This window comes from Gasterosteus aculeatus, chromosome 4 (genome assembly GCF_964276395.1).
Source record: "Gasterosteus aculeatus chromosome 4, fGasAcu3.hap1.1, whole genome shotgun sequence".
Taxonomy (NCBI): domain Eukaryota; kingdom Metazoa; phylum Chordata; class Actinopteri; order Perciformes; family Gasterosteidae; genus Gasterosteus; species Gasterosteus aculeatus.
In genome coordinates this window covers 8,362,831-8,389,161 of record NC_135691.1, presented here as the reverse complement: position 1 = coordinate 8,389,161, position 26,331 = coordinate 8,362,831, and the positions used below count along the sequence as shown (strand labels likewise).

Genomic DNA, 26,331 nt, shown 5'->3' with positions numbered 1-26,331 from the left:
GCTGTCCGGACATCAACTCGCGCGCTGACAACTCGACGGTGGCGCGTGTCTTTCTCATGAATATCGAGCGGAAGTAAAAACGCGTTGTAAAATACTATCGACCCCAGTTAAAGCCAGCGTTATAGGAGGGGGGGGGGGGGGGGGGTGGAGAGTGTGTGTGTGTGTGTGCGTGTGTGTGCGTGCGTGTGTGTGTGTGTGTGTGTGTGTGTGTGTGTGTGTGTGTGTGTGTGTGTGTGTGTTCTTTAACCTCCCTCGGCGGCTTCCTTTTGACCGCGCGGCCCGGCCCACGCCGCGCCCACTGCCCGTGACTCTCTCTTTTACGTGGGGGCGCGCGCCAGAGACGCACAGTCGCAGCAATGGCGAGGTTGAGCGAGCACGGGATTCGCCTGAGTTCCGTACGTATTTCACGTTGTTCACGTCAATGTCCGTCAATGTGCGCCCGTTTCTCCTGCAGTTGCAGGAGGATTGAGGCGCAAACGCACTCGCTGAATTGGTGTTGTTGTTTTTTTCAAGATGAGCCCTTCCTTCCTGAACAGCAACTCCACAAGTCACACCTGGCCCTTCAGCGCCGTGTCGGAGCTCATAGGTATGTGTCCTCCGGCTGAGACCCGCGCACTTGCACCTGCACGGCGCGCTCCCGCTGCGACTTTTCGGGGTCTTCCAACTTTGCGCACTCTTCCGCTGCAAAAGCGCACCGCGGTTCTCGCTTATTTTTTTCGTTGATGCCCCTAAAACGCACCCGAAAGGACTTCCTCTTTCACACAGCTCAACGGCTTTACTGCTGTAACACGCCCGTGCGTGGCGGTGGACAGTGCGCAGGGCCGGTGCGGTGATAAGTGTGTTTATTACCAACGAGTGAAGTTGTTATAACGTAGTAACCACCTTGTAATGTGCCGGAATGTGCCTAAAAACCATCCAGTAGTAGGTTGCAACAATACAGCAATCGTAATCACCCTATCGATTTGTTTGTACATATCTCGGTGGTAAAAAACTTTTTTTTTTACCACACCACGCATGATTGTCTGGATAAATGTATCCTTTCGTGTGATGATGTTTTTGGGGGCTGTCAGTATTTCCCCGTGCGCCCTCCTGCTGGTTCCGACGTGCTGAGCGCCTGTTGGCTGCTGCCTTTAGACAGGAGGAGAGGTGGGAGTTTGCTGCATAATGCACTGTGAACGATTGTCTACATCCATGTGTGAGCAGAGGAAGTCATGTGTCGCTTCCTCTGCTGTACTCAGCTCAGTGTTTGAACCTCTCACTGCACTATTCTAACTCTGAGAGTATTCAATTCAAAGTTAGATGAAGTTAATTAAGATATGAGGTTTGTGGCGAGGGTATATACACGTATTGGCATCTACAGTGTGTAAAGAAGGACCTGGTGTGGTGTTTCTAATATTTAACCTGTACATAAAGCGTTGGGCAGAATACCAGTAACAATCCTTGTGTTATCAATGACCTTTCTTGTCATATCCTTTGTAACGTGTTAGTCTATTTGCAACAGTACAACAAGTATACACAAGCAATTCAAACCAGCAATAACAGTATAGTTTTCTTTTAATCAGATAGTGAATATCTTTGACAGATATTGTGATATCCCTCAACGCTTAATTCTTATTAATTGTGGAGACCTACTCGGTGGCGATTTTATAGTCATCCTATAATACTTTGGTGTATTTCATTGGGTATTCCTAGGAATATATTGTCGGAGATTATATTTTTAAAGGAATGATTGCCTTTATTCCAACTATTTAACATCCCTGCAATATAATTTAGTAAATATGCAGGTGTTAACATTGCGTATTCCTTAATGACTGCAAAACACAGGGTGGTTCATTATTAATACATGTAAAGTAGTGCTGTCAGTTGAACGCGTTATTAACAACGTTAACGCAAACCCATTTTAACGGCGCCAATTTTGTTTTCGCGCAAGATTAACGTTTTAGTTTTTTTGCAAATGTTTTACTTTACATGTTGTGACCCAACTACTCCTGTTTGAGGGACAGTCCTACAAATGGCACTCACAAAATATGTAGAAAAGAAAACAAATCCAGCACCCCTCCTTCATCTAGTAGTAAAAACTCCCACCAGCACGACAGCATACTAACATATGATCGTATATTAAATTAATTTACATCAACATGTAAATCGTTTTTTTTCAGGCAAATCATTTCTAAGTACATACCAAACCCTAACCCTTTACCTGAAATGTGCACTTTATAATTCTATTTTGTACCGCCCTGTTTGGCAATGTTGTTTTTGAAAAAAATGTAACATTTGCAAGCCAATCTACTTTTCCATGTTAATAAGAGAATTCAAATGAAAAAAATAAATGGAAAAAGCTAAATGAAGGGACATTTAGAATAGATCAAAATTTGCCATTAATTGTGATTAATCTTGAGTTAACTATGACATAAATGCGATTAATCATGATTAAATATTTTAATCGTTTGACAGCACTAATGTAAAGTATAACAAAGCATAACGTATAGTATATAAAGTATGTAAAGTGTGTGTTGGAAGTGTATTGCCATAGCCTTTAAAAAAAGTAATTTCTTGTACACTAGGAAGGATTACTAGGATTTTCTCTCTTTTCGCTATTTTCAATTCATTCACTAAATCTTGTGCTGTAGACAATGCATCAGATCCCGGCGTATCTGCTAAACAGATCTGGATAGATGTGGTTGATGAAGACGGTCAGCTGTGTCTAACCTTCACCGATAATGGCAGCGGCATGACTCCCAACAAATTGCACAAGATGCTCAGGTAAGACGCACACGTGCATATCCACATGAAATGGACATGGTAATAAAATACACGTAAAAAATGTAATGTTGCATGTTTGCCAAAAAAATCCTTAACGCCAAGTAAAGTCAAACACACTTCCAAGTTCCTCTCTTCCATATTTAAACCTCAAGTGTGGCTCGCCGAAGTTTGAGACCGCAAATGGCAACTGACGCACAGTCTCTCACACCAGAGATTGTCCATCACACACAGATAAAAATGCAACTGCACACATGTACGTTTAGCAAAAGAGATGCATCGACTTATTGCCTGATTGCTTTTGCCTTGATCCGCTTATCCTTTCGGTCTACAAATAAACTTAATGCTGAACATTATTTCAACTTTACAAATGTGTTCTTTAACCACCTAAGGGAGTCCACTACTGGACACTGAACATTTGAATGAGCATAGTCGGCCTTTCAGGATGCACGTAGACAAATGCGTGACGTCACGTCTCGGCCCTCCCCGGGGCCACATACGGTAATGCCACACACCATCCCTGGACATGAGCAGCCAGTGGGCAAATTGACCTTTACTGAAGAGATAATGGGATGGCAGGGGTGTGTGCGGCCTGATATACTGTGGGGTCCACACATATTCAGGATGGAACCCCGGTTTGAGTGGATTTTCAGTGGGATGCATGCTTGTGATTGAAGGACAATGTCTCCCGTAGAGTCCAGTAGAGAGCGGAGCCTTTGTGAGTTAGAACAAACACTTTGAAGGCACGTTTACTCTTATGTAAAGACGCATCACTATTGCCTTGATTCATGTTAACAGTCCTAAAACAGATCCTTTTTTCTCCACTCTCCCCTCCTCTTTCATGTCCAGCTTTGGTTTTACAGAAAAGGGTTCAGGTAAGGCCAGTCATCAGGCCATCGGTGTGTACGGGAACGGTTTCAAGTCCGGCTCAATGCGTCTGGGCCGTGACGCGCTCATCTTCACCAAGAACGGCGGCTGCCAGAGTGTGGGAATGCTCTCTCAGACCTACCTGCAGAACATCAAGGCCCAGGCGGTCATTGTGCCCATTGTCCCCTTCAACCAACAAACCAATATCCTACGTGAAAAACAAACAGATGCCGCTTTTCTCCACGCTGTTTGGCACAGGGTTTGATTGACGCCTTGCAAGCTCCTTTTTCTGTTCTGACCTTAACTCTGTGTAACAGTCCCTGGTGGTGACGGAGGACTCGGAGGCCAGCCTGGCAGCCATCCTGCAGCACTCCCTCATCACCACCCAGGAGCAGATACACTCACACTTTGACTCCATTCTCTCCAAAAAAGGCACCAAGATATTAATCTGGAACATCCGCAGGTCAGAATTATATATGTATACATTGACAATATTATAAGATGATAATAAAACCTGTTTTGTCTGTCCATTAAAGTGACAATAAACAAGGTCCTGTGTTTTAGCTTATCAGTATGAAGTCAATGTTGATTGCACGATGAAATGGCATATAACAAGGATTCTGTAGGGTTCTATTGGTTGCTTGTAAGCCTGCTCTTATTCAATTTACAATGAGAGTGAATCAATGCTCTCCTCTAACTCTTTGCCACGCAGCCAATAAGTATATTTCATAACTGCTTCTTAAGTTTGAGTTCAGACAAACATAAGAACATGATGTGTTGGGCGGATACTCTAATATAATGACATGGACTAATTCATAATGAATCTGATTCTGGTGGATGAGTACGCACAAGCAGCTCAGATTGAAACACGCAAATGAGCACAAGCACACGTGAACAATCTTTGTTTGGTAACGCTTTTAGTCAAATCTATGCAAAGCAACACATTCGGCAACAAAGCCTCATATCCTCATGAGATGAGGAACTGGAATTTAAATTTAGAGACTTTTAAGTCCTTTTTCCTTCGCTCGAATAAAAGCGTTTGTCTTAAGGCGAGGCCGGGCAATTTTATTTGTATAGCACATTTTAACAACAAGGCAATTCAAAGTGCTTCACATAAAAACATTCCCAGAGTCCCTAGAAGCTCTATTGTTTTCCTCCTCCTTTACGCTGGAGGCAGAAAGGTGTCTTTACTAAGTTCCGCACTTAACCAAAGTGCCCAGGTTGAATGGAACTGTACAAATGGATCCGTAGTTAAAGCGATACAGTTTGTGTAGCTTTGCAATTGGGAAAAATCTACAAGATATTTTTTTTTGCTGCTCCTTAAGTCAGTATCATTCTTTCTTTTGGCGTTATCCTGAAGGGCAAAAGATGGCAAGCCAGAGGTGGACTTTGAGACCGATGTGAGCGACTTCCGCTTGCCCGAGGTTCACAACGACGAACTGAAGAAATGTCTGAGGACGTTCGGCTCCCCGAGAGCCAAACACGACGTCCCCGACATACACTACAGTCTGAAAGTGAGTGGATCGCCTCTCGGTACACCAGCACAATCGTATCCATCCAACGTAAAGGAAGACCTGTGTCTTGTTTGTGGTAATTATAGTGCAGCGTGTACTAGCCACCACATATAGTAAATCATTTTGGTGGTAAACGTGGGTCTGGTGTGGGCACTGTGTAGTTTTGTTGTAAAATCACACCGACAATGTGTGAATTGACTGAACTTCATCGACACATTCAGTAGTCGCCCCGTCTCTTTCCATCAAAGTTTCACCATCTTCATCATTCAATGGCATGAAATAATTTCATTTAAAAAGATAAGATAAGATAATTTTAATAGAATAGCGTCAATGTGTGAGCTTGTTAGGCGAGCTCTTCTAGATTATTGGAGGTTTGGTGGTTAAGATCAGGGTTTGAGGGAAGTTCAGGACATGGAGTGGTTGTGGTTAAACTTTGGGTAATCCCCTAAAATAAATAACAAAAGTCGTATGCAAACTTGTCTATACGTTCGTATGTGTGTGTGGGGGGCCAGGGGACACCTTCAAGAGGTACATTTGGTTTTGCAGTAACACAAACAGTTTTCTTTTGAACTCGTGTTTTAATTGTTGTTAGCAAATCCCATAATGACGACCTTCCAGTTCTTTTTTCGGGAGAAAGTTTTACATCATCACGTCTGTGTCAACAGATTGTGTCAGACTCAAAATGATATAGGAGTTGATGTTTTACATTCAACATGTCTTACTTTTTATGCTCTCAGGCCTACCTCAGCATCTTGTATCTGAAGCCCAGGACACAGATCATACTGAGGGGGCAGAAGATCCCGGTGAAGCTGGTGTCCAAGCGGCTGAAACACATCGAGCATGACGTGTACAAACCCCACTTCAGTGTATCCCTAAACTATGTGTGTGGATGGAGGTATAAAGCCAGACGTTATCCATATGAGGAAGTGGGGAGTCAGCAGGCAATGAGAATTGAGAGAAACTGTGACTTTGCTTCAGTCTGGCAAAGACTTTAAACTGTTTGAATGTTTTTGAGGTAAGTAGGACCTTTGAACCTTTTCTGCACACTCATCACTCTCGTGTCAGGGACTTTTTTTTTTTTTTAAAGACACATTGGCTCTAAATACGAATTACATCCACCAAAATATACCTGAGGCAAATAATGTAGAACTACTTTGTTATTTTAAATGCACTCGAGTGACACTGGTAATGAAGCTTTGGTATAGTATTGCCACTAGTGTTGAGGTCCAATTATTTTGTATTTCTCTACGCTGATTAAATTGTCGTTGTTGCTTCCAGATGAAAAGCACATTTCAAACCTGCTTTTCAGCTTTAGTCCGGTGGTGTGACGCTAATTATTTTGTGGCCTGTGACATGTTCCTTAACGCAGACTGATTTCACTGCGGTTTTCCTTATTTTGCTCTCGTTAAAAACAGGCTCCTTTCATCTTCGTTTATAAAATGCCCTGTATGACTTATAGTATATTAAAATGTAACTTGAATTTGCTGACGGTTGGCCGATCCCATTCTGTAAACCTGCCGATGCCCGCTGCTGTTAACCTTGACTGGCGTCCGCCAGAAAGAGAGGGTGAAGGTGACCTTTGGGCTGAACCCGAAAAACAAAGATCAGTACGGCATCATGATGTACCACAGGAACCGACTCATCAAAGCCTACGAGAAAGTGGGCTGCCAGCTGAAGGTGAGGGAAACCGGTGTCGCTGTACGTCTTCGACTATGGCAGACGCGGCGACCTTCATCACGCTTCCCAATTGTGTACAGGCTTCGGGTCAAAGGGCGGGCGTCGGGGTCATCGGTGTCATCGAGTGTAACTTCCTCAAACCTGCCCACAACAAGCAGGACTTTGAATACACCAAAGAATACAGGTACAGCAAACAAAACCAAAATACGCCGCCAAATATCAGTGTTTTACAGCCAAGAAGCTGATGATGACCGTAAAAGATTTTGATTACAGTCTCTATTTTTTCTGGAGAAACAAACCTGTTATTATCTTAAAACACTGTTGTGTGAAATAAATCCACTGTCTTCTACTTTCTCTTCTCCCAAGACTTACCCTGGGCGCTTTGGGCCTCAAGCTGAACGACTACTGGAGAGAGGTGGAAGAGAAGAAGGCCCGGGAGCGCGAGTTCCAAGCGGTGGAAAGAGACGAAAATGTAGACAAGCTGGACGCTGAAGAGTAAGTGTCGACTGTGGTTGTGAAAGGACTTAAAAGAACATTCTTACGCTCACCTATAAGCGTATTAATTATATGGAGAAAAACTGGTCAAGCTGGCTTTAAATTTGACTCGACGAACAAGATTGTTACTCAAGTCAACAAGGCTTTTATGGGAAATGGCAGCAACACAACGAGGAGCCATTCAGTTCCTAATTCTCTTACGTGGGAAGTTAACCAAACAGTAAAGGTAAACAACCTTTTGGCCATTATCTATTAGGCATACATTAACATCAAATAAGCGGCTACAACGGGAAACATTTTCGTGTTCACGTACACGAATGGATGGACTCACTTATTCTAAAAGTTAATTCTGGAGGAAAGATCTTTCCCGCTGATGTCAGCGTCTGTTTGCTGGCTCATCCCGTACGTGTATGTCTCTGTGTACAGGGGTCCCATGTGGTTACAATGTGAAGACTGCCTGAAGTGGCGAAAGGTCCCGGCAAATTATTACATTGTGGCTCCTGAAAGCTGGAACTGCAGCCAGAATCCCAATCTAAATTACAGGTGTGTATTTTGTGTGGTGGATTTCCTTGGGTTTTACCTGAGATATCAAATGTTTGGGTTTTGACTAATACTGCGACTTAAGGACCTCCATTTGACTCTGGTACTGGATCACTTAAGTGGCCCTTTAGGAATCTGTTTACATCCTTTTCAGATTTTATTGAAAACGGATATTCGCAAGCAGTCACTAAGTCACTACAACACATTTTGCATTTTTTAAAACAACCTTTTTAGTAAACTCTAACTATTTTGTAACTGCGTGTGTGTAACCAGTTTGCTCATGCACGTGGTTTAGTGTAATGAGCATGTGGCAGAAACAACAAAACAATGAAACAACTCTCCCTTGTTAACCATCATCACTCTATTATCTATCATACAGACTTCAAACTGTAAAATAAATGAGATAATTAAATGAATACTTTCTAGGGAGTATGTGTCTGTTTTGGCTGCTACCTTTTAGTTTGAGTTTCCAGCTCTGTTTCTCTTTCAGAAGCTGCTCTTTGCCAGAAGAAGCAGAAGACAGCGATGAGCTGTTGACACCCAGCTACCACAAAAAACACAAGAAACAGTGAGCTGCTGTTTCATTTCTCTAAACCTCTCAAACTGTGTGTGTGTGAGAATGTGGACACACTGAGACGTGTCTCACGCTGCTGCTCTGGCTGCATGTGTGCGTGTGCATGTGGGTGCACGTGTCCCGACGTGTGGTTCTCGTCTCAGTTTCACACCCTTATTTCCTGTTTCCTGGTTTTGCTTCACTGCGCTCAATAGTGACCAGAGATAAACTAAATGTCGGTTTTTCAAAAACGTGGTGACTTTTTACCCGTGGATGTGGTTCAAATAATAATCGGTGGAACAAACTGAACCGTCTGACATCTGATACAGAGAGTGTGTGTTTTGTGCGTCGTTAGAAGCTATTGGCCTATTAGGAGATGATAAGATGAAATTAGTTTACGTATTGAGATAGCGACTCTTTACCTTGCAGAAGTTAGCTAGGAACCTATTTTGCACGAGCTGAATTTCAGGTTCACAAAATGTAATAACAAATATTAACCGGTTTATTTAACCCAGAACTGTGGATGTGTGGCTTCAATCTGCCTTCTCACTATTTCCCAGCGCTTCCTTTTTACCCAAGTAACAGATAGTCCTACTTGCAGTTGGATTGGGGACAAAACAGCCAATCCCAAATTTAACAAACGGATGGGGTTTTTTGTGGCAAAAGAGAACAATGCGTAAAACTCTCAGATCTCAAGCATTTAAGGGTTTGGGAACACAAGAGAATTGAAGAGAAAGCAAATAGGAAAATTAGGTGATAACCAATTCAGTCATTGGAGTTATAAAAAATATATTCATTACAGTAACTTTACCGTAATTTAAGGATCTTCGCATCATTATTCTGTTTGCTTTTTCCTGCAGAGAGCATCCTAAAAGCAGAAAACGAGAAAAATCCTTGGAGGTTTGTAAAAAGTTAGAAACTTGATATTGATAAAGGTGCTATTGTTGCCGTTTAGCCGTCCGACACCTGGCTGCGTTGTGTGTAAGTGTGTTCGTTGTCTGTGCAGGTGTGTGAGTTCCAGGACCAAACCGCCAAACATCAAATCCTCTCACGCAGTTCATCAGAGCCGAGCTGGCTCACCTTCCGGGCAGAAGACGACCTCGAGCCGGATCAGACGAGCGCAGATCACCTGACTGACACACTCGCTCAAGACAGTGCACAGACACAAAGTACAGTCACGGCTCCAGTCGCACACATACAACACAATCACACTGGAAGAGGCACAGTCATTGAAGGCACCACGCAAGTCAAACACGTGGAGGACGAGACCGGTGATGACGGCAGCGAAGACAAAGACACAAGTGTGGAGCGGGTCGAAGGAGAGGAGGAGAACGCAGTGAGGTGCGCTATGTTTTATGCTTATTATATAGTAATGAAATTATTATATATTAGGGCTGTCAATAGATTTTTTTTAAATAACTAATTAATCGCACATTTTGAAATTCATTAATCTCGTTTAATGGCGATTAATGAATGTTTGTTTCTCTTCTTCCTGTCTCAAAAATGTTTGACTTAAGTCAATTTTTCACTGACTAGCTTTTGTCCTCTGTAGCCACAAGAGGAAAAGTGGAATTTTGGTTCACAGTGAGAAAAAGAGGCCATGTCTTCAGGAGGAGCAGCCTGACTCAGAAAACACGGCCGAAAAGATGAATCCTCAGAAACAAACAAACACACCCGAGGCGGCGCTCTGGGAGAAGACCAAGCCTGGCGATGGCGGCCATGGGGAGAAACCAGGTGATGCAGCACAGCGAACCCCCAGCAGTCTCGCCCGCACCCACTTCCTCCCCTCCACCCAGACTGTGATGGTGTCTCCTCTGAGTCGAACCGAGGGGCCCCGGAGCAGACCGCTGCCTCCCGACGGGAGTGGCTGGGAGGCGAGTGTGCAGAAGCTGGCCGGGCTGGAGAAAGAGGCCCAGAGGCTACGGAGGCTTCTCGCTCTGGAAGCCACAAGCACAACTCAAGGCACGATGACAGCGGCAGATGGCTGCGCCGAAAAGCCCCCCGGAGGGCCCGAGACCCCTCCGGCATCCACGGCCAACAGAGAGGTCGGCTGCCAGACCGACGCGACTGAGGTCAGCAGAGTTTGTACCCAATATTTGATCATGATGACACATGAAAAAAGACAACAAAGAAAGATGTTTTATTATAGGCCGTCTGGTCGGGCTGCACTTAAACGAAGATCTAATGGTAATCCCCTGTTCTCCCTCCTCTGAGTCAGAGCTCTAGTTCATCCAGCTGGCCCGGCCCGGCTGTGGGACGTCCGGGGGTGGTGGTCCTGAGTCAGAGGGCTCTCTGCGGGTCGATAGGGCCGCCGGAGCACAGCGCGTCCAAGAAGGAGAAAGCAGAAAGTCATATCAGGATGATAGCCGGGGACAACGAGGCCTGTGAAAGCAGCAGGTGTGTATTCTAGACGGACAGGCGCCGGCACCACTGGAGTTGGTTTACAGGTCAAAAATGTGTTATAACCATCGGTTTTCTTTAAAGATTTAGATTTTATATAGCATAAAATAAATAAATCAAGGTACAACCCCTGTATTAACCTGCACTTTCCAAGCATGGGAACCTAATGACTTTCAAATTCAAAATCTTAATCTGATCTAATCATAAAACCAGAGGATAGTTGTTTCCTGCAGCTAGCAGGACTACATCTGTGTGCCGAGGCTTACTGTTTCTACTTGAAATGATAAACCTCTTTCCCGATTTTTTACGAAATCTCGTTTTTGCTGATTTGTAAACCATATATGAATTCCCCTTGATAGTGTTTCATCACTTCAGCGACTGTTTTATTGAGTAAGCTCTTCTTATCAGATCCTCGCAGGAAGATCTGCGCGGCATCCGGAACAATGTGGTGGTGCTTCTCACGGCCCTCTTGCCTCAACTGGACCTGGCTGGAATCAGCATGGAGACCACGGACGTGGATAACATCCTGCAGCAGATCATAGAGGTCAACTCCCTGAAGCTGTGAAAAGTATAGATTTATATGAAGTTTGGATTGGAATGTGTTGTCTTTGTTTTCAGAGGACAAACATTGTCTATTAAGCTTTTTTTGCTTGCACACATTGCCAGTTAATTTTGTATCCCTTTCATGTGAATGTTTATTTCCGGACACATTGTGAGCATTTCCATCCCATTGACGTACATGTAACTTTATTTGGAAATTTTGTGTTTCAAAATAGTGTGACGAATTGCTATTTTTTTGGTTCTGCTTCTGTTTTTACCAACTATTTAAAGTTTTATATGCATCTGGTCACCACTCAGATATGCTTGTTTGATCTATATCTATAAGTGAAACTTTTCAGATTTGAATTAAAATACTGAAACCATTTGTTGTGCATTTCCAGTTTATTTGTTGGTTGTTTACGTTTGATGGCCTGCTTGTGGGATTTGGAAAGCTCTGCATTTCCTCTAATTTGCCACAAGGTGGCAGTGAAAGCTAGTTATCAAGCTGTGGCCCTCTATTCAATTCCTAAAAGGAAAACTATGATCATCTCAGAGATCTTCCAGTCAAGTCAAGTGTTGCTTTCCGTTCTTCTGTTCATCCCAATATCACAACTTGTATCTGTACAGCACACGACATCCATCCGTCCATCGAAGAAAAACCCAAAATACTGGGAAGACAAAACCGATACGAGTACAGGATTCGATACCCCCCCCCCCCCGTAATGGACAATAACACCGATGACCTAATCTCTTGGCAAATGTTGCGGATTGCACGCAACGCGCACGCCCACAGGTGCAACTTCATCTCCCGGGTCACTCCTCCCCTCCTCCCCCCCGTGCCTATAAACGCCCGAGTCCACGGGAGAAGCCATCACACTGACCCCGGACACGTCGGAGATGATCGCGGTGAGAGCCGCCACCCTGCTGCTGCTGCTCGGCTGCTGCGCCGGGGGAGGGAAGGAGCCCCCCCCCGCGGTGAGGGTGTACTACGTAGCGGCGGTAGAAGTCGGGTGGGACTACGTCCACCTGGACGGGACCGACCCGGCAGCTTCCGAACAGAGGTGAGTGTGTCGTTGGTTTGCAACTACCTGCTCTGATTGTTGACTGGGAATAAGAAACAAATGGTGAGTTGTGTTCGTGGGATTTGGGATTAAATGCTTTCAAATAGGCTAAATAAATACTTTTAGTTGAATTTAGTTGTTTTAGAAAGTTACACAACTACAATTAACGAAGAAGGAATTGAAAGTGATTATTTTATCATAATCTCCTCATTTTTTCTTAGATTCAAAGATCCCCCTCAAAAGTACGTCAAGGCAATATACAGGGAGTACACAGACTCAACATACACGGTCCCTAAACCAAGGCCGGCATGGACAGGTATTTATACTTCTAATATTCTCTAGTTTCTTTATCAAATATGTCATTGGGTTTGTGGTATTTAATCATTGTGTTTATTAATGTTTTACAGCTTTATTAAATGTAATAGAACAACAGCAAAATATTGTCCAGAACTGAAAAGGGAAAGTAATTTAGTAATTTTACAGTCAAGAATGTGATTTGAATACAGACGTCGTGGACAAGAATAGTGTTTGCCTGACTTTTAAACACAAAAAAAGGAAAAAATAACAATTCTCCGTTCTGTTTCGGAGCAACTTTTGTCTTAAAAGGCGAGGTCATATGTGGGACTCATGTTGTGTCCTCTGGTTGCAGGTATTCAAGGTCCAGCAATCGTCGCCCAGGCTGGTGAGAGGGTGGTGGTCCACTTCAAAAACCTGGCCTCTCAGCCCTACAGTATCAGCCCGGTGGGCATCACCTACTGGAAGCAGTCGGAAGGTAGAAAACAACCGAATGGACGGACATATGCGGTCATCCTCGGAACTATTTAATGGACGAGCTCATTATTAGTCAGCAGCATACTTCATCAATTCACTCCCTTTTTTGACTCATAATCCGGTGTTAATGCGAAATCCATGTTAGAGTTCATGGCAAAACACTCACCGGTCCAATTCTACTGTTACAGTTTTTAGGCAAAAATACAAATTTCTTCTTCTTACTCACATGTTTTTTTGTTGTTGTGGTTTTTGCTATTCTGAAGTAATTCTGGGGTCGTCGTGGTGCGCTGGGAACTGCTAGGTTGGTGGTTCGAGCCCCGGTTGCTCCATGTCCCATGTCGAAGTGTCCCTGAGCAAACCACCTAAACCCTAATTGCTCCCTGGGCAAAAAAAAAAAGCCATGGGTTAAAAATGTAATGTGAGTCGCTTTGGATAAAAGCGTCAGCTAAATGACCTGTAATGTAATGTAATGTTATAAAGAAAAAGAGCAGCGTGGCCATGATCTAACTGGCAAATTGCTATACTGACCATATCAGAGCCGCACAGTGTTGCTTCATGAGGAGATTAACAAACGAAGCTAACGGCCATTCTTGGGAAATTACAGCGGGCAACATACATTGACATACATCCTAATGCTGCGGTTCGTATAGCCTGAATCAGGTCTTCTTGCGTCAGGATAGATTCCTAAAACGGAGTTAATCATTCTCTGAAAAACTGAACCGGTTTTGTTGTTTGTTCTGTGTACAGTAAATATCACACCGAATTACTTACCATTTTCCTGCGTTGACACTCTCCCACCGCTGAGTTAACACAGAGGAGTCGTTCTCCGTGGTTGTTTCCAGGAGCCGGCTACGATGACTCCACAGCGGGCCACGAGAAGGAGGATGATGCCGTCTCTCCCGGAGGCTACTACGAGTATGTGTGGGACATAAGCCCCAAAGACGGTCCCACCGCCAGTGACCCAGAGTGCCTCACCTACTCCTACTCATCCCAGGTGGACACGGTCCGAGATTTAAACTCGGGACTCATCGGTGCCTTGCTCATCTGCCAAAAAAGTCAGTGTGTGCTTGGGCAAAGGGTACAGACTCAGCACCTAATCCCACCTACACACTATACTTAACCTTTCGCCGTTGTCTTTAAAGCTCTCACATTAGTGTCAGAAACCAAAAGTGTTTGACAACTAAATAAAAACCTCAAAAGTATCAAATTCAGTAGTTGTTGAGACATTTTCAAACCAAAAATGTGAGGCTAATGTTGATTCTAAAGGAAAAGTGAGGTCAACTGAACATGAAATTCACCCAGTTGGCGCCTGGAATGAAAATTCTACAACAATCTCGCCAGGATGTTTCAGTCTGGAACAAATTAAATTGCTCCGTAGCGTTGCCAGCGCAGCATCACATCTGTTTTTTGGGTTTTTTTTTACAGGTGCCTTCAAAACTGACGGCCAGCGGAGAAACCCGGCGTTTGTCCTCCTGTTTGTAGTGTTCGATGAGACCAAGAGCTGGTATGGGGAGGTAGGAGAAAGGAAGAACAGGGAGAAGTTCAAGAAAAGCATCGGCAGAAAGGAATACCACACCATCAACGGATACGTCAACGGCACGTTACCCGGTAATGAACCAGAGCGGCTGCAGGCCAGGAGTCTGTTCCATGAAGTTGTCGGGTTTTGTCACTCTCCCTGTGTCTGTGTGTAGGTTTGACCATGTGTCAGGGCCGCGATCGTGTGATGTGGCATCTGATTGGGATGGGCACAGCTCCAGAAATCCACTCCATTCAGTTCCAGGATCATACCTTGCGGGTAATTAGGTCTTTATGGAAAACTGTCACGCATTTTAAAGGGTAAAAGACATATTCACATGAAGAGACAAAGTCTGATCAATCAAACCAGCAGGGTGTCCTCGATTTCAAAAAGTATCAGTGACGCAAACTCTTTTCCAGTTAAAGTTAAAAAGTCAAGCTAGAAAGTTTAACGGACACTTGCGTTGTTTTTCTAGGTGTTGGACAATCGTAAAACCACCGTTGAGGTGACCCCCATGTCGTTCATCACCGCAGAAATGAGACCTGCTACTATGGGGCGCTTCCTCATGAGCTGTCAGATCCACGCTCACCGCCACTGTAAGGAAGACCAGACCAGTCTCTTGGATGTACTAATTAAATGTGCTACACTTCCTCTGTTCAAATGGTACCTTTTTTGTTATTGTGTCTGTAGATGGCATGGAGGCATTTTTCACGGTGGAGAAGTGCACCGACCCCGTGGTTGTGCCGGGACCCGACCTGCGTAACGCCAAACACGAGGATCATGTGGATGACAGCGACTACTACAATGACGACAACGGCGAGAATTTGTTCAACACCGTACACTTTCTGTCTAAACCACAAGTGCAAGCGCGGGCGAGCGGAGGACAGCCACGGGGGTGGCGGCATTACATCGCTGTTGAAGAGGTCATCTGGGACTACAACTTTCATCTGAAGCCAACAGTCAGGTAGGAAAGATGGAGGCGAAGGAGGAATAATAGAGTGAGAGTGGATTTGAATTGATTGAATTGTCTTTTTTTTATTGTCTTTGACAAATCAGTGAGGCGCAATCAGGACATTTGGTCACACCTCCCCATCACCTGGGCTACAAATATAAAAAGGCCGTCTACGTGGAATACACAGATGGATCTTTCACTCAGAGGAAGGACCCTGCCAGGACAATGCTGGGTCCACTTCTGAAAGGAAAAGTCAACGATCAAATACAAGTGAGTGAAGACAGAAAATATTCAATTTGGTCCTTTCTGCATGGTCAGATATGAAAGACTTTCTAATGATCTCCCATTGATTTAAATTGTCTCCAGATCACTTTCAGAAACCTGGCTAGTCGTCCGTTCAACATCTACCCGAATGGCCTCAGCAAGATCTTTCCACTGTTCAAATCTGCAAACGGTAATTAAGGACATGAACCACCAGACTGTTCACATCTATCATTATTCTATCATGAGCCTTCTTAATCAGGGTTGAGGGCGTTGAGGGTCCAAGAGAGTTCTTCCGAGATGTGGACACCCAGGAACTGGAAGCTATAGCAACACGCTCAACCTCCGTCCCATTGATGGAGATGGGGGTGTGAGCTCCTTGGTGTTCTTGGTGTTGAGTGACAGATTGTTGTTGGCGCACCACACAGCCAAGTGCTGGACCTCTTTCCTGTAGGCCAACTCGTCGTCCTTGCTGACGTCGTCCGCAAACTCGACAATGTTAGATCAATGCGTGATGCCAGGTTGCAAATATACTGAAAACTATACACAAACAATGTACAACGTTTTAGTGCATTATCCTTTCCTACTTGTCTTTTAGTGGGTTTCTGTTTTAACCACCTTGAATCATTAAAACAGCTGCCGAGAAGGACCTGCGCTCCATGGGAGTGCCCCCCAACGGGACGTTTAGCTACGTTTGGAGCCTAACAACAGACGATGGACCCTTGGAGGGAGACCCCGGGTGCCTGACCCAGCTGTATCAGAGCACTGTCTCTCTCGAGAGGGACTTGGCCTCCGGGCTGGTGGGCACCTTGCTCATCTGCAAGCACAGCACCATCGACACCAGAGGACGTCTGGTGAGGAGAACGTGTAAAAATAATGATGAATATGCCAATCAGCGTTCAATGGATGTTCTCTCCCACTTGCACTACTAATATAATGCCATGTGTCTCTTTTGCTGAATCTGCTGCTGAATGCAGTTGGGCCCAGATAAAGAATGGAGCCTGATATTTGCTGTGTTTGATGAGAACAGAAGTTGGTACTTTAACGAAAACATGCAGAAGTCCAGCCAAAACATCACAGACCCTGGATTCTACAGCTCCAATGTCATTTACAGTAAGATAATTCTCTGTAGCTTCATTACTACAACCAAACCCTGGTATGGTGTTACATTGTCATTTGACTCATTGTTATTAAAAAAAAAAAACATTGATAGCCAGTTCAAAGAAATACTGTCTGTTCATGGAATTGTTTTTGTTGTTTGTGTGATACATCAAGCCATCACATCATCAGTTTAGTAACTCTCGCTTCCTTTTACCTCCAGGTATAAATGGCGGCATGTTTGGCGGGCGACAGTTTGTGTCGTCTAAAAGTGACGTGGCTTTCTGGCATGTGGCCAATGTGGGCACTCAGAGTGACTTCCTCTCTGTTTACTTCACGGGAAACCTCTTTAAGTACCAAGGCCTTTACCAGTCTGTCCTCACCCTCTTCCCCATGACAGGGGTGACCGTTCCCATGGAAACCGAGCTGATGGGTGAGACCTGCGTCCTTTTTGTGAGATAATTTAATGCTTTGAGGTTTGTGATGCTGAAGGCCTAAGCACCTTTTTGCAGGGATTTTCAGCTACTTGTACCTTGGAATGCTAACCGACTATACTGAAGGTGCAAGACGCTACTGGAGATATTATTCTATGGTTTCTATGGCTTGCAGTTGCAAACATGTGCTGACCTTAACATTTAAACTGCTCCTAAATTAAGTAGGAACATCCACAATGTTTTAATTTCATAGAATTGGCCTGTTTCATGGAAGCCGTTTAGATGTGGGGAATCTGCTGAACAGCACAAAGATCGCATACGAAGGCAGCGGTGTCGACGGGCCCTACAGTGATTACCGGGAAGGAAACCGGAAGGGGAGCACAGTGCAATAACATAGCAAGCGTTAACTAGCATATGAGAGCTTTGGCAGTAGCTTTTGGATTTCTTTTTGGCTTATTTTTCTACAACAATAAAGACACATTTTACACATGAGATGTGTCAGATGAAGAAGCCGGGGTTAAGTAGTTGAGGCATAAAAATTAGGCTTTCCTGAGAAAAGAAAGACAACTGCAGATTGTGACCAACTGATGCACGTCAAAGCATCAGGACAAGGCTGATATGTGACCTTATAGAAAACAATAGTTGTTTGCGTGTTTTGATGCGTCATGCTCCCAGATGGTTTTGCTCTTGAGTCATAAATTGTCTTTTCCCAGGTGAGTGGGAGATCAGTGCCTACGATGGCCACCTCAGGAGCATGGGGATGAGCATCCGTTACAGCGTACTCCAAAGTGACGATGGAGACAGAGTTGATCGTGATGGGATTCCAGAGGATTTGTTTGAATATATCGATCAGCGAGATCTGCAGCCGAGGGGCAGAAGACATCGAAATCACACAGTGTTGGTTCCAGTTCCAGTGTGTAAGAATTCCCTCGATAATAACAGCACTCAATCCTTAAACACTACCAACCAAAACGTCACTTGTGATCAAACTGAGGGGAGTGGGGGTGAAGTACAAGGAGGAATCCCACAGGATATCTTGCAGGAAATAGAGAGGGATGGGGAGCTGACAGATTCCCAGAATGGGAATGAACCTGGAAGAGAGGGAGGTGGCAGGCGGAGGAGACGAGCAGAAGGCAACTGGACGGATATAGATCTCAGTTCTGGAGCTTCAGGATACAGAGGACCGGCGGTAGAGATTGGAGAAGACGCTGTGAATAGGACTGAGGCAGCTGGAAAGGCAAAAGCCGAAAAAACGAACGAAGCGCCAACAGTGAACAATGGAACTAATGGAGAGCCGAAAGACGGCAACGAGATCTTACAAGAAAGCGATGCACAACTGAAAGACAAGGACTCACCTGTTAGGCTAACCAATTCAGAAGAGATGGATCAAAACTTAGTCCCACAAAGCCCCATCTGGTCTGAGCCTGAACAATTGACAGATCTGCCTCACCCTGAATACAACCGCACTGTTGACAACAACATCACAACGGGGATCGATATGTCCCTCGAGTATGATGACTACAACCACGAGGTACAACTTTGTACATTATATATATACACATCTGTTGTCCCAAGTCCACACTCATCCGTCCCAACTGCAGCAAATGCTAAATTTGATCATAGGTGAACGCTGCAACAGATGAAGTCGCTACGGATTACTTGGACCTGCGCTCCGGGACGACCAGATATCTTCAGCACTATATTGCTGCTGAGGAGATCAGCTGGGACTACGGCATCAGGAAGCCTCAACAGCTCATCAGACCCAGGTACGAACGATATTTACGAACCAGGTGTCCGTGTAAGACCTCGATGGGGTTGTTTTGTGGAAAATTCAACCCACCACCAGCTCCAAAGCTTATGGAGCTTAAACGGAAATGTAAAACTGCCCATTGTGTGGCTTTATGCTAAAATGATTTGTAATCTAATGCACAGAGATGAGCTTTTTCAAAATATTTCTTTTCTTCAGCTGTCCATACTTTGTTTGAAATAGCATAATACTAGACAAATAATAGACAAATAACTTGTCTAATTCCAATGTATACGGCAGCAGTATTGATTCAACTGTTCTTTTTAGAGAGATGCGTCGAGGGATGAGGAAGTTCTTGCCACGGTACAAGAAGGTGGTTTTTCGAGCCTACAGCGATAAAGACTTCTTACTTCCTCTAGACAGAGGAGAGCCCCAGGAACACCTGGGAATCATGGGACCTTTCATTAGAGCTGAGATAAATGACTTCCTCACTGTGAGTATTATTGTCACGCAGCAAAATAAAAGGACATTGAATCATTTTGTACCCTCACTTTCTTTTGTTGCTTGGTGACGTATCTCTACCCTGTGTCTTATTCAAGGTGGTCTTCAAGAACAAGGCATCCAGGCCTTACTCCTTTCACCTTCAGGGGGTCTATGACCTCAGCCAAGGGGCCGGCAGCGATCGAACCCATGGCCCCTCTGCTCCACCCGGGGTCCCAGGAGAGCCGGTGGCCCCTGGGGAGGCTCGGACGTATAACTGGAGAGTAACCAAGAAACAAGGACCAAGCGACAGTGAATTTGACTGCAAGACCGGGGCTTACTACTCCACTGTTGATAAGGTCTGGATGGGTCTTCGCCTTATGGACATGCAAGCATTTACTCTTTTTCTGTATTCATTTGAATACATTCTTAATAAAAATGTATTTCCTTGGAAGAAAATCAAATGGCAATCACAAAAAAGAATCCCTCTAAAATAAGAAGAAAATACGTATTTCTATTCTATGTTGCAGGAGAAGGACCTTAATTCGGGTCTGATTGGTCCACTAGTGATCTGTAAGCCCGGTACCCTCCGTACTCGTCAGAACACGCAGCCAAACGTCGAGGAGTTTGCCCTCCTCTTCCACAGCTTTGATGAAACTAAAAGCTGGTACCTTGAGGAGAACCTGCGGCTGCACTGTACTCCACCGTGTGTGGCCAACACTGAGGACCCCTGGTACCACGTCAGCAATACGTTTGCAGGTGGAGAACAATGGTCGATTGTTGGTGTCATGTTGTAATGAGCTAACTCTCATCTCAAAAATAAAATCTCACATGCAACGCCTGCGTTTTCCCCGTAGCAATCAATGGTTATGTGGCAGAGACAGTTCCTGGTCTGTTGGTGGCCCAACACCAGCTTGTCAGGTGGCATCTGCTGAACGTTGGAAGTGATGGAGAGTACCACGCTGTGCACTTCCATGGGTTACCTTTCACTGTTCAGACTGAAAAGGAACACCGCATGGGCATCTACAACCTCTTCCCTGGTAAACAAACACACACATGAACACACCTTGATCGTGCGAGCTCATGCGTGAAAGTTTCACTAACGAGGAGCCAACACAGAAAAGTACAACACAATATTAACCATACAGTAAACACAGCACGGTTCCTATCTTTTTATTGTCTCTGTCTTACGTAATTATATCACATGCACTTTGAGAACTATTAATTGACTATTTTTGCATGTGTTGCATTGCCCCGGGTCACTCAGGAGTGTTTGGCACGGTGGAGATGAAACCACCCACCGTCGGCACGTGGCTGGTGGAGTGCACGATAGGAGACTACCAGCTGGCCGGCATGAGGGCTAAACTACTGGTCTATAACCCACGTAGGTACACATACAGTATATGTGAAACATGTCCTTATGGTATTTAGAATGTCATTGTATGGATGAACTAAGCAGTAATAGTGGATTCGTTCTAGCCTTTGTTCAGTCACTGCTGATCAATGGAATGCATTGCTCCGTTTTCCACCTATCCAGCAGGGTTCAGTTAGACTTACATTAGAAACACCAGGATGTTTTTTGTATTTAAAGCTAATCATCCTTTCAGCGCACTTCATCACGTTGTATGAATAATCAGTGGCATTCCCACATTTTCCACACTGTAAACTATTTTGTGTGATTTATGGGGCTTTTAATTGATAGACTTCCCGTATTGAAAAATGTAATATCTGAAGAAATCTTGAATACAAACGTTTCATAAATGTCAAAAAGATATATAGATATGTACTGTCCACATGACCACGGAGAAGAATTTTGGAATAATGAGTGGGAATTTTCATATGCAGACTGTGTCGTTCCCCTGGGGATGAAATCAGGAAGGATTGAAGATTCCCAGATCACTGCGTCAGATCACACTGGTAAGAAAGCTTTTCATTTAAAAGGGTAAACACACCAAAAAGACCCTCAATATTTGTGCTTAAGAATAACCCCCCCCCCCCCCCCCAGCCTTGTGGCCACCATGCAGCTTTATTAAATGTGAAAGCCAGGAAATGACCCACACTGAGTTGGATCACAACCGTGTTTCCACATGTGTTTCCAGATTACTGGGAGCCGAGGCTGGCGAGGCTGGAGCAGTCGGGTTACATCAATGCCTGGATCGGCAGAAACAACATGTCGTGGCTACAAGTAAGATATGCAGCCTTTCTCCTGTGAACTATTGCCCAGCTAAGGCTATATCAGTGTGCTAATACAAGATCTGAATTTAGTAATAGAGTTTTTATAATATCTTAACTTGTGTGTTGATTAGGTCGACCTCCTCCGGCCCACCCTGTTGCACGGTTTGCAGACGCAGGGCGTCAGGTCCAAGCTGAGGGACAACTACATCACGTCCTTCCACATCTCCTACAGCCTGGACCAAGACACCTGGACCACTTACAGAGGAAACAGAACCAAGCAGAAAGGAGTTCGTCCTCTTCTGTTACTAGTATTACATGTACCCAGAGGTTCTAGTGGTCTCTAACTGCAGCTGCGGGACCGTGACGTTGTGCTGTCTCACTGGCAAATAGTTACAGCATAGGCAACAAACAGTTCAATGCAACATGCTGCCTATCTCAAACAAGTCTGACCTGAAATGTGTGTGTGGCTCTGGTTTTAGGTCTTTTATGGCTACATGGACAGCTCCAAGGTGAAAAACAACCTCTTCTCTCCACCATTTGTGGCTCGCTACATCAGGATTCTCCCCCGAGACTTTGTGCAAAGGCCGGCTCTCCGTCTGGAGCTGCTGGGATGCGACCTCAACAGTGAGTTACTCCGGCAGCAGCAGAATTTGTAGAAGAGTGTAGAAAATGGCTCTAATATGTGTGTGTGTGTGTGTGTGTGTGTGTGCGTGCACGCGTGCGTGCGAACAGGCTGCTCTCTTCCTCTCGGGCTGCAGAAGAAGATAATTCCTGACGACGGCCTCAGTGCGTCTTCGTTTCATTCCTCTTTACTGAGTAGCTGGAGCCCGAGTCTCGCACGCCTCCACCTTGGAGGCAGGACCAACGCCTGGAGACCAAAGGTCAACGCGGAGACACAAATGACACCACTCTTTCCATCTGCTGAACAAGAAGCTGCAACCACAGGACCCGTTTAGCTTAGCTCAGTCATGTCTTCATAATGAGCTAAGCTAAACGAAGCGTGGAACTTTCTGTGTTGATGCCAGAGAGCGTCCAAAGTGTGTCCTTCTTTTACCTGCAGCCACACATAGCAACTATGTTAGCTCTCTCACGATGTGACAGGAACACTCTCCCCCGTCTTTCTTATTATTTTTATTTTTTTCATTAGTTCCTCCTCTGCCCCAGCTAATGTTGATGTACTTTTCTTGTACAAATATGCGAAAGCTGTGATTTAAAATGAATATTGGTTCAATGAGTTAACATGGAAATGAATCCCTGCATTGAGTGTTGTTATTGGTGATGTTATTTGGTTCTGCAGTGTGCATCGACGTCATGTCAGTGGAAAAAAAGATAGACTGCCAGAAACAATTTCCTAGTTTATTTGTTTTCTAATCGTAGAGGAAGTGGTGTGGTGTTCCCTTTGGCCATCCCTACATCTGTTTTTTGTTTTAATTTCCATCGGCTTACTTCTACCTTGCTCAGAAACTAGTATCCATTTGTTTAGTTTAATGCATTATACTTCTGGCTTTTGTATTTTTGCTCAACTTGATCTTCTTGTAGTTCTCGTTTGGAGACAGTGAATATACTTCCTATCAAATCAGGGGGGTTGGGGGGGATAAATACAGGCCCCAGTATACCAGTTTAAATACTTATTAGTTCGTGAGATCTGAACATCTTTCCTCTGGCCTTTTCTTCCGTAGAACAACAACCCTCACGAATGGCTGCAGGTTGATTTGGGGACAGTGAAACGCATCACAGGGGTCGTGACCCAAGGAGCGCGATCACTGTTCTACCCTATGATGGTGACCGAGTTCTCAGTCACCGTCAGTCATGATGGTCACTCGTGGAGCAGTGTGCTGGAGGACGGCTCCCAGAGGGAAAAGGTACATGTCACAGTTTACCAATAGGATAAGAGCCGTCTCAGTGATGCTGCTAAAAGGATCCAGGCCCTTCCTCATTTCACAAATTCCTCAAGTTAATCATTCATTCAGAAAGCCTGATCTGTCGCAAAGCTTCCTTCGCTGACACACGGGTGGATGAGTCACACAAAAAAAGAAGCATATATAATTGCGTCTGTGACACACAGTCTTTCGTTCATTGATTCATTCCTGTTTCTTTTTTTTCCCCCTCAGATCTTCACAGGAAACAGCGATACGGACGATGAAGCCCTCACCGTCTTTGACCCTCCTCTGTTCGGCCGTTACCTGCGCGTTCATCCGCGGGGCTGGATCAACGACATCGCCCTCCGCCTGGAGGTCCTGGGCTGTGACACACAGCAGGAGCCCTGACGCTGACGAACCGGCAACACCACGCAGCGTCATTTTAGTCAAGTCAAGCACTAGGGAGCTATTTGTTTCCGTGGCCACAACTTTTTTTGCATTTTGTCATTTTTATTTTGAAAAGATCTTGCTTAACGTCATTTAGAGAAGAACATCTAACGTTGGTAAAAACCTATTTTAAAGATGTGCGTTTAAAACACAGCCGGAGTCTTTAAAACACAGCCGAAGCAACACAGAAGGCTGTTTGCTTTACTTTTACTTCAGAGAAAACCTTGAATGTAAGCGTGTATAAATTTTGGATGTATAAAGTTGGTTGAGGTATATTGTCATATATGTATTTTTCTGCTTTTATTAGAATTTGTATAAACAATGAATTGCAAAAAAGTTTCCCTGGCATTTATTCATTGCCTCTGTGTGACTCCGTCTCGTGTTCACATGCGTTTGTAATCCGGGCAGAATTCTTCAGATGTGTGTTTGGACGTTTGAGCAGCTTCAAACGGGGTCATTTCCAAGCAATGAGACCCGCCTCCCGATGCACCGCTTCCTGTCCTGGTCTCCATGTGCATGTCAGAAGAGGATGTAGCCCTTTCTTCCCTCCCCCTCTTTCCAGAACATTATCTCTGTTCTCTCTTTGTCCCGTCTGTCTTTGGCTTGTCCAAAATGTTCCAGCACTGTTATTTCGGCTTATCCACCTCCACCAGGCTCTCCCTGCAGGAACAATGAAACGCTGAGCTCCAACATTGTTCCAGCACTAGTTGAAATCCATGGTCGTATGGAGCAAAGGGGAAAAGCACATCAACAGTAAAGGATAGTTAAGGAAGTGATGAGATGAGCGGAAACGACAAACAACAACGAGGTATGTTGTGCTTGAAGTTTTTTTTGTGTGTGTGTGTGTGTGAAACATGAAAACACAAGCTGCCTTAATCACCTCAATATCAGCACAGGAAGTGTGCAGGCAGTGGGTGCGTGATCTTCTGGGGACGGGACAGACGTCAAAAACAATGACACGCTCTCAAAATCTCACCACTAAGAATGAAATAAAACATTTCAGGAGCACGGAGCAGTGACACCGTGGGGGGAGTGTTAGCGTTTTGATTCGGCCAAATCAAACAAATCTTTTCAGAAACAGCAGATGCACGCGACTCCTTGGTGTCCGCGTGTTTGTGGGAAACTACATCTAAGACTTGAGAGTTGGACGCCGAACAGCAACCTTCGTGATGCCAAATTGCCTCATTCCGTCTCAAGTACATTTTTACAGGTTAAGGGCTGAATCTCGCAACTGAAATGTGCTGTAATAACCGACAACCCTCAAATGCTTCCTAGTTTTGCTTTCAGTTTGTGACAGACCAGAAGCCCCATCTCGACTACACCAACGAAGACAAAGTTGTGAAACGGTTTGTTCAGATTCCTGAAATAGAAACGCTTACGTAATACGTACATATGTTCATGAGCTTGTTTCAAAGAAGCATCTTTACGTATTTCAAACTCATCCAAACTTTTAAAGTCTTTCAACTCTCCGGTGCTAAAGAGTCATTCATCAGATTTGGACCTTCCAAAACAAAGATTTAGCGTAAGATATCGAGCAGCAGTGTGAAGCACCTACTGATCGGTGAGGAAGTGTCGTGAGGGGCGTAGAAAAGAGAACGACGTGACACAACAGAAAGACTTGCCGCTGTTTCCCGCTTACATCACTTCCGCTTTATTCCTCGAGGCCTCCAAAGAGCAACAGGCCACTCGTCTGTAAGATAAAGTGAACCACATCTCTTCCGTCTTCTTCTTATTTTTCTTAGTTAAACTTATAACATGTGTGTGCACACAATTGTTCGATGTTAGTACTTGAATGGTTTAGAATGTGTACGTGTGTGTGTGTAACTGCCAATTAACACCGAAAATGATCTTATTATAATCTGGTATTTTTATATGTTTTCTTTCGTGCTGCATATGTAAAACTGTAAGAAATATGTAGGGTAGGCCAGGTGTTTGGAACACAGGAATAAATAAAACGTTTTCTTTTCTTTAGTGTTATGTAATATTAAAAGTAATGATTATTTAGTGAAAAAGCTTACTGAAAGAAATGAGAGAGAGAGAGGGGAGACCCCTACTGGAAAATCTATGGTTCTGCACTGTGTAGTGACCTACTGGTCAGTATGCAGATGTGCAAATATGCAGTCAACATCTGCACAATTTCTACCCAGCAAAATTATTTATTTTAGTCTAAAACTAAGTTAAATC

General features: G+C 44.4%; 2 protein-coding genes and 1 long non-coding RNA gene across 5 annotated transcripts; 2 read left to right on the top strand and 1 right to left on the bottom strand.

Annotated features, from left to right (window-relative positions):
• Nucleotides 1–236: 236 nt before the first annotated feature.
• On the top strand, nt 237–11,729 carry LOC120818458 (MORC family CW-type zinc finger protein 3). Of its 3 annotated transcripts, none has more exons than XM_078102004.1 (17): nt 237–395; nt 514–586; nt 2,631–2,763; nt 3,610–3,831; nt 3,944–4,090; nt 4,988–5,141; nt 5,879–6,007; nt 6,699–6,818; nt 6,899–7,002; nt 7,185–7,313; nt 7,740–7,856; nt 8,347–8,421; nt 9,267–9,306; nt 9,413–9,747; nt 9,959–10,478; nt 10,625–10,803; nt 11,215–11,729. In XM_078102004.1, the coding sequence occupies exons 1-17, from the start codon at nt 357–359 to the stop codon at nt 11,369–11,371; spliced, it is 2,673 nt and encodes an 890-aa protein (XP_077958130.1). In that variant the 5' UTR covers nt 237–356; the 3' UTR covers nt 11,372–11,729. The 3 variants fall into 3 exon arrangements, with proteins under 3 accessions (XP_077958130.1, XP_077958129.1, XP_077958131.1); XM_078102003.1 differs by having other exon boundaries at nt 238–395; nt 8,344–8,421; XM_078102005.1 differs by having other exon boundaries at nt 316–395; nt 537–586; nt 8,344–8,421.
• A 202-nt stretch (nt 11,730–11,931) lies between these two features.
• Nucleotides 11,932–24,483, top strand: f8 (coagulation factor VIII, procoagulant component). Its single transcript, XM_040175547.2, has 27 exons — nt 11,932–12,407; nt 12,629–12,723; nt 13,057–13,179; nt 14,021–14,233; nt 14,604–14,786; nt 14,870–14,973; nt 15,170–15,290; nt 15,385–15,658; nt 15,751–15,916; nt 16,013–16,100; nt 16,544–16,761; nt 16,885–17,020; nt 17,229–17,438; nt 18,153–18,970; nt 19,063–19,205; nt 19,514–19,679; nt 19,786–20,025; nt 20,197–20,425; nt 20,524–20,706; nt 20,934–21,050; nt 21,512–21,583; nt 21,766–21,851; nt 21,973–22,128; nt 22,321–22,465; nt 22,574–22,722; nt 23,521–23,703; nt 23,953–24,483. The coding sequence occupies exons 1-27, from the start codon at nt 12,244–12,246 to the stop codon at nt 24,106–24,108; spliced, it is 4,938 nt and encodes a 1,645-aa protein (XP_040031481.2). The 5' UTR covers nt 11,932–12,243; the 3' UTR covers nt 24,109–24,483.
• Nucleotides 24,128–25,161, bottom strand: LOC144406291 (uncharacterized). The gene is made up of 2 exons (XR_013467525.1): nt 25,028–25,161; nt 24,128–24,850 (listed from the first exon to the last, which is right to left on the bottom strand). It is a non-coding gene; the product is annotated as an uncharacterized LOC144406291 (long non-coding RNA).
• Between the last annotated feature and the right edge of the window lie 1,170 nt (nt 25,162–26,331).

Excerpts from the sequence above, each read along its gene's own strand:
- LOC120818458 (XM_078102003.1), top strand. The coding sequence starts at position 357 with ATGGCGAGGTTGAGCGAGCACGGGATTCGCCTGAGTTCC. Across the intron at positions 396-513 it reads ACGGGATTCGCCTGAGTTCC|ATGAGCCCTTCCTTCCTGAA; the intron begins GTACGTATTTCA and ends GTTTTTTTCAAG. Across the intron at positions 7,003-7,184 it reads GAATACACCAAAGAATACAG|ACTTACCCTGGGCGCTTTGG; the intron begins GTACAGCAAACA and ends TCTTCTCCCAAG.
- f8 (XM_040175547.2), top strand. The coding sequence starts at position 12,244 with ATGATCGCGGTGAGAGCCGCCACCCTGCTGCTGCTGCTCGGCTGCTGC. Across the intron at positions 20,026-20,196 it reads ACTACTCCACTGTTGATAAG|GAGAAGGACCTTAATTCGGG; the intron begins GTCTGGATGGGT and ends TCTATGTTGCAG. Across the intron at positions 21,852-21,972 it reads ACAACATGTCGTGGCTACAA|GTCGACCTCCTCCGGCCCAC; the intron begins GTAAGATATGCA and ends TGTGTTGATTAG.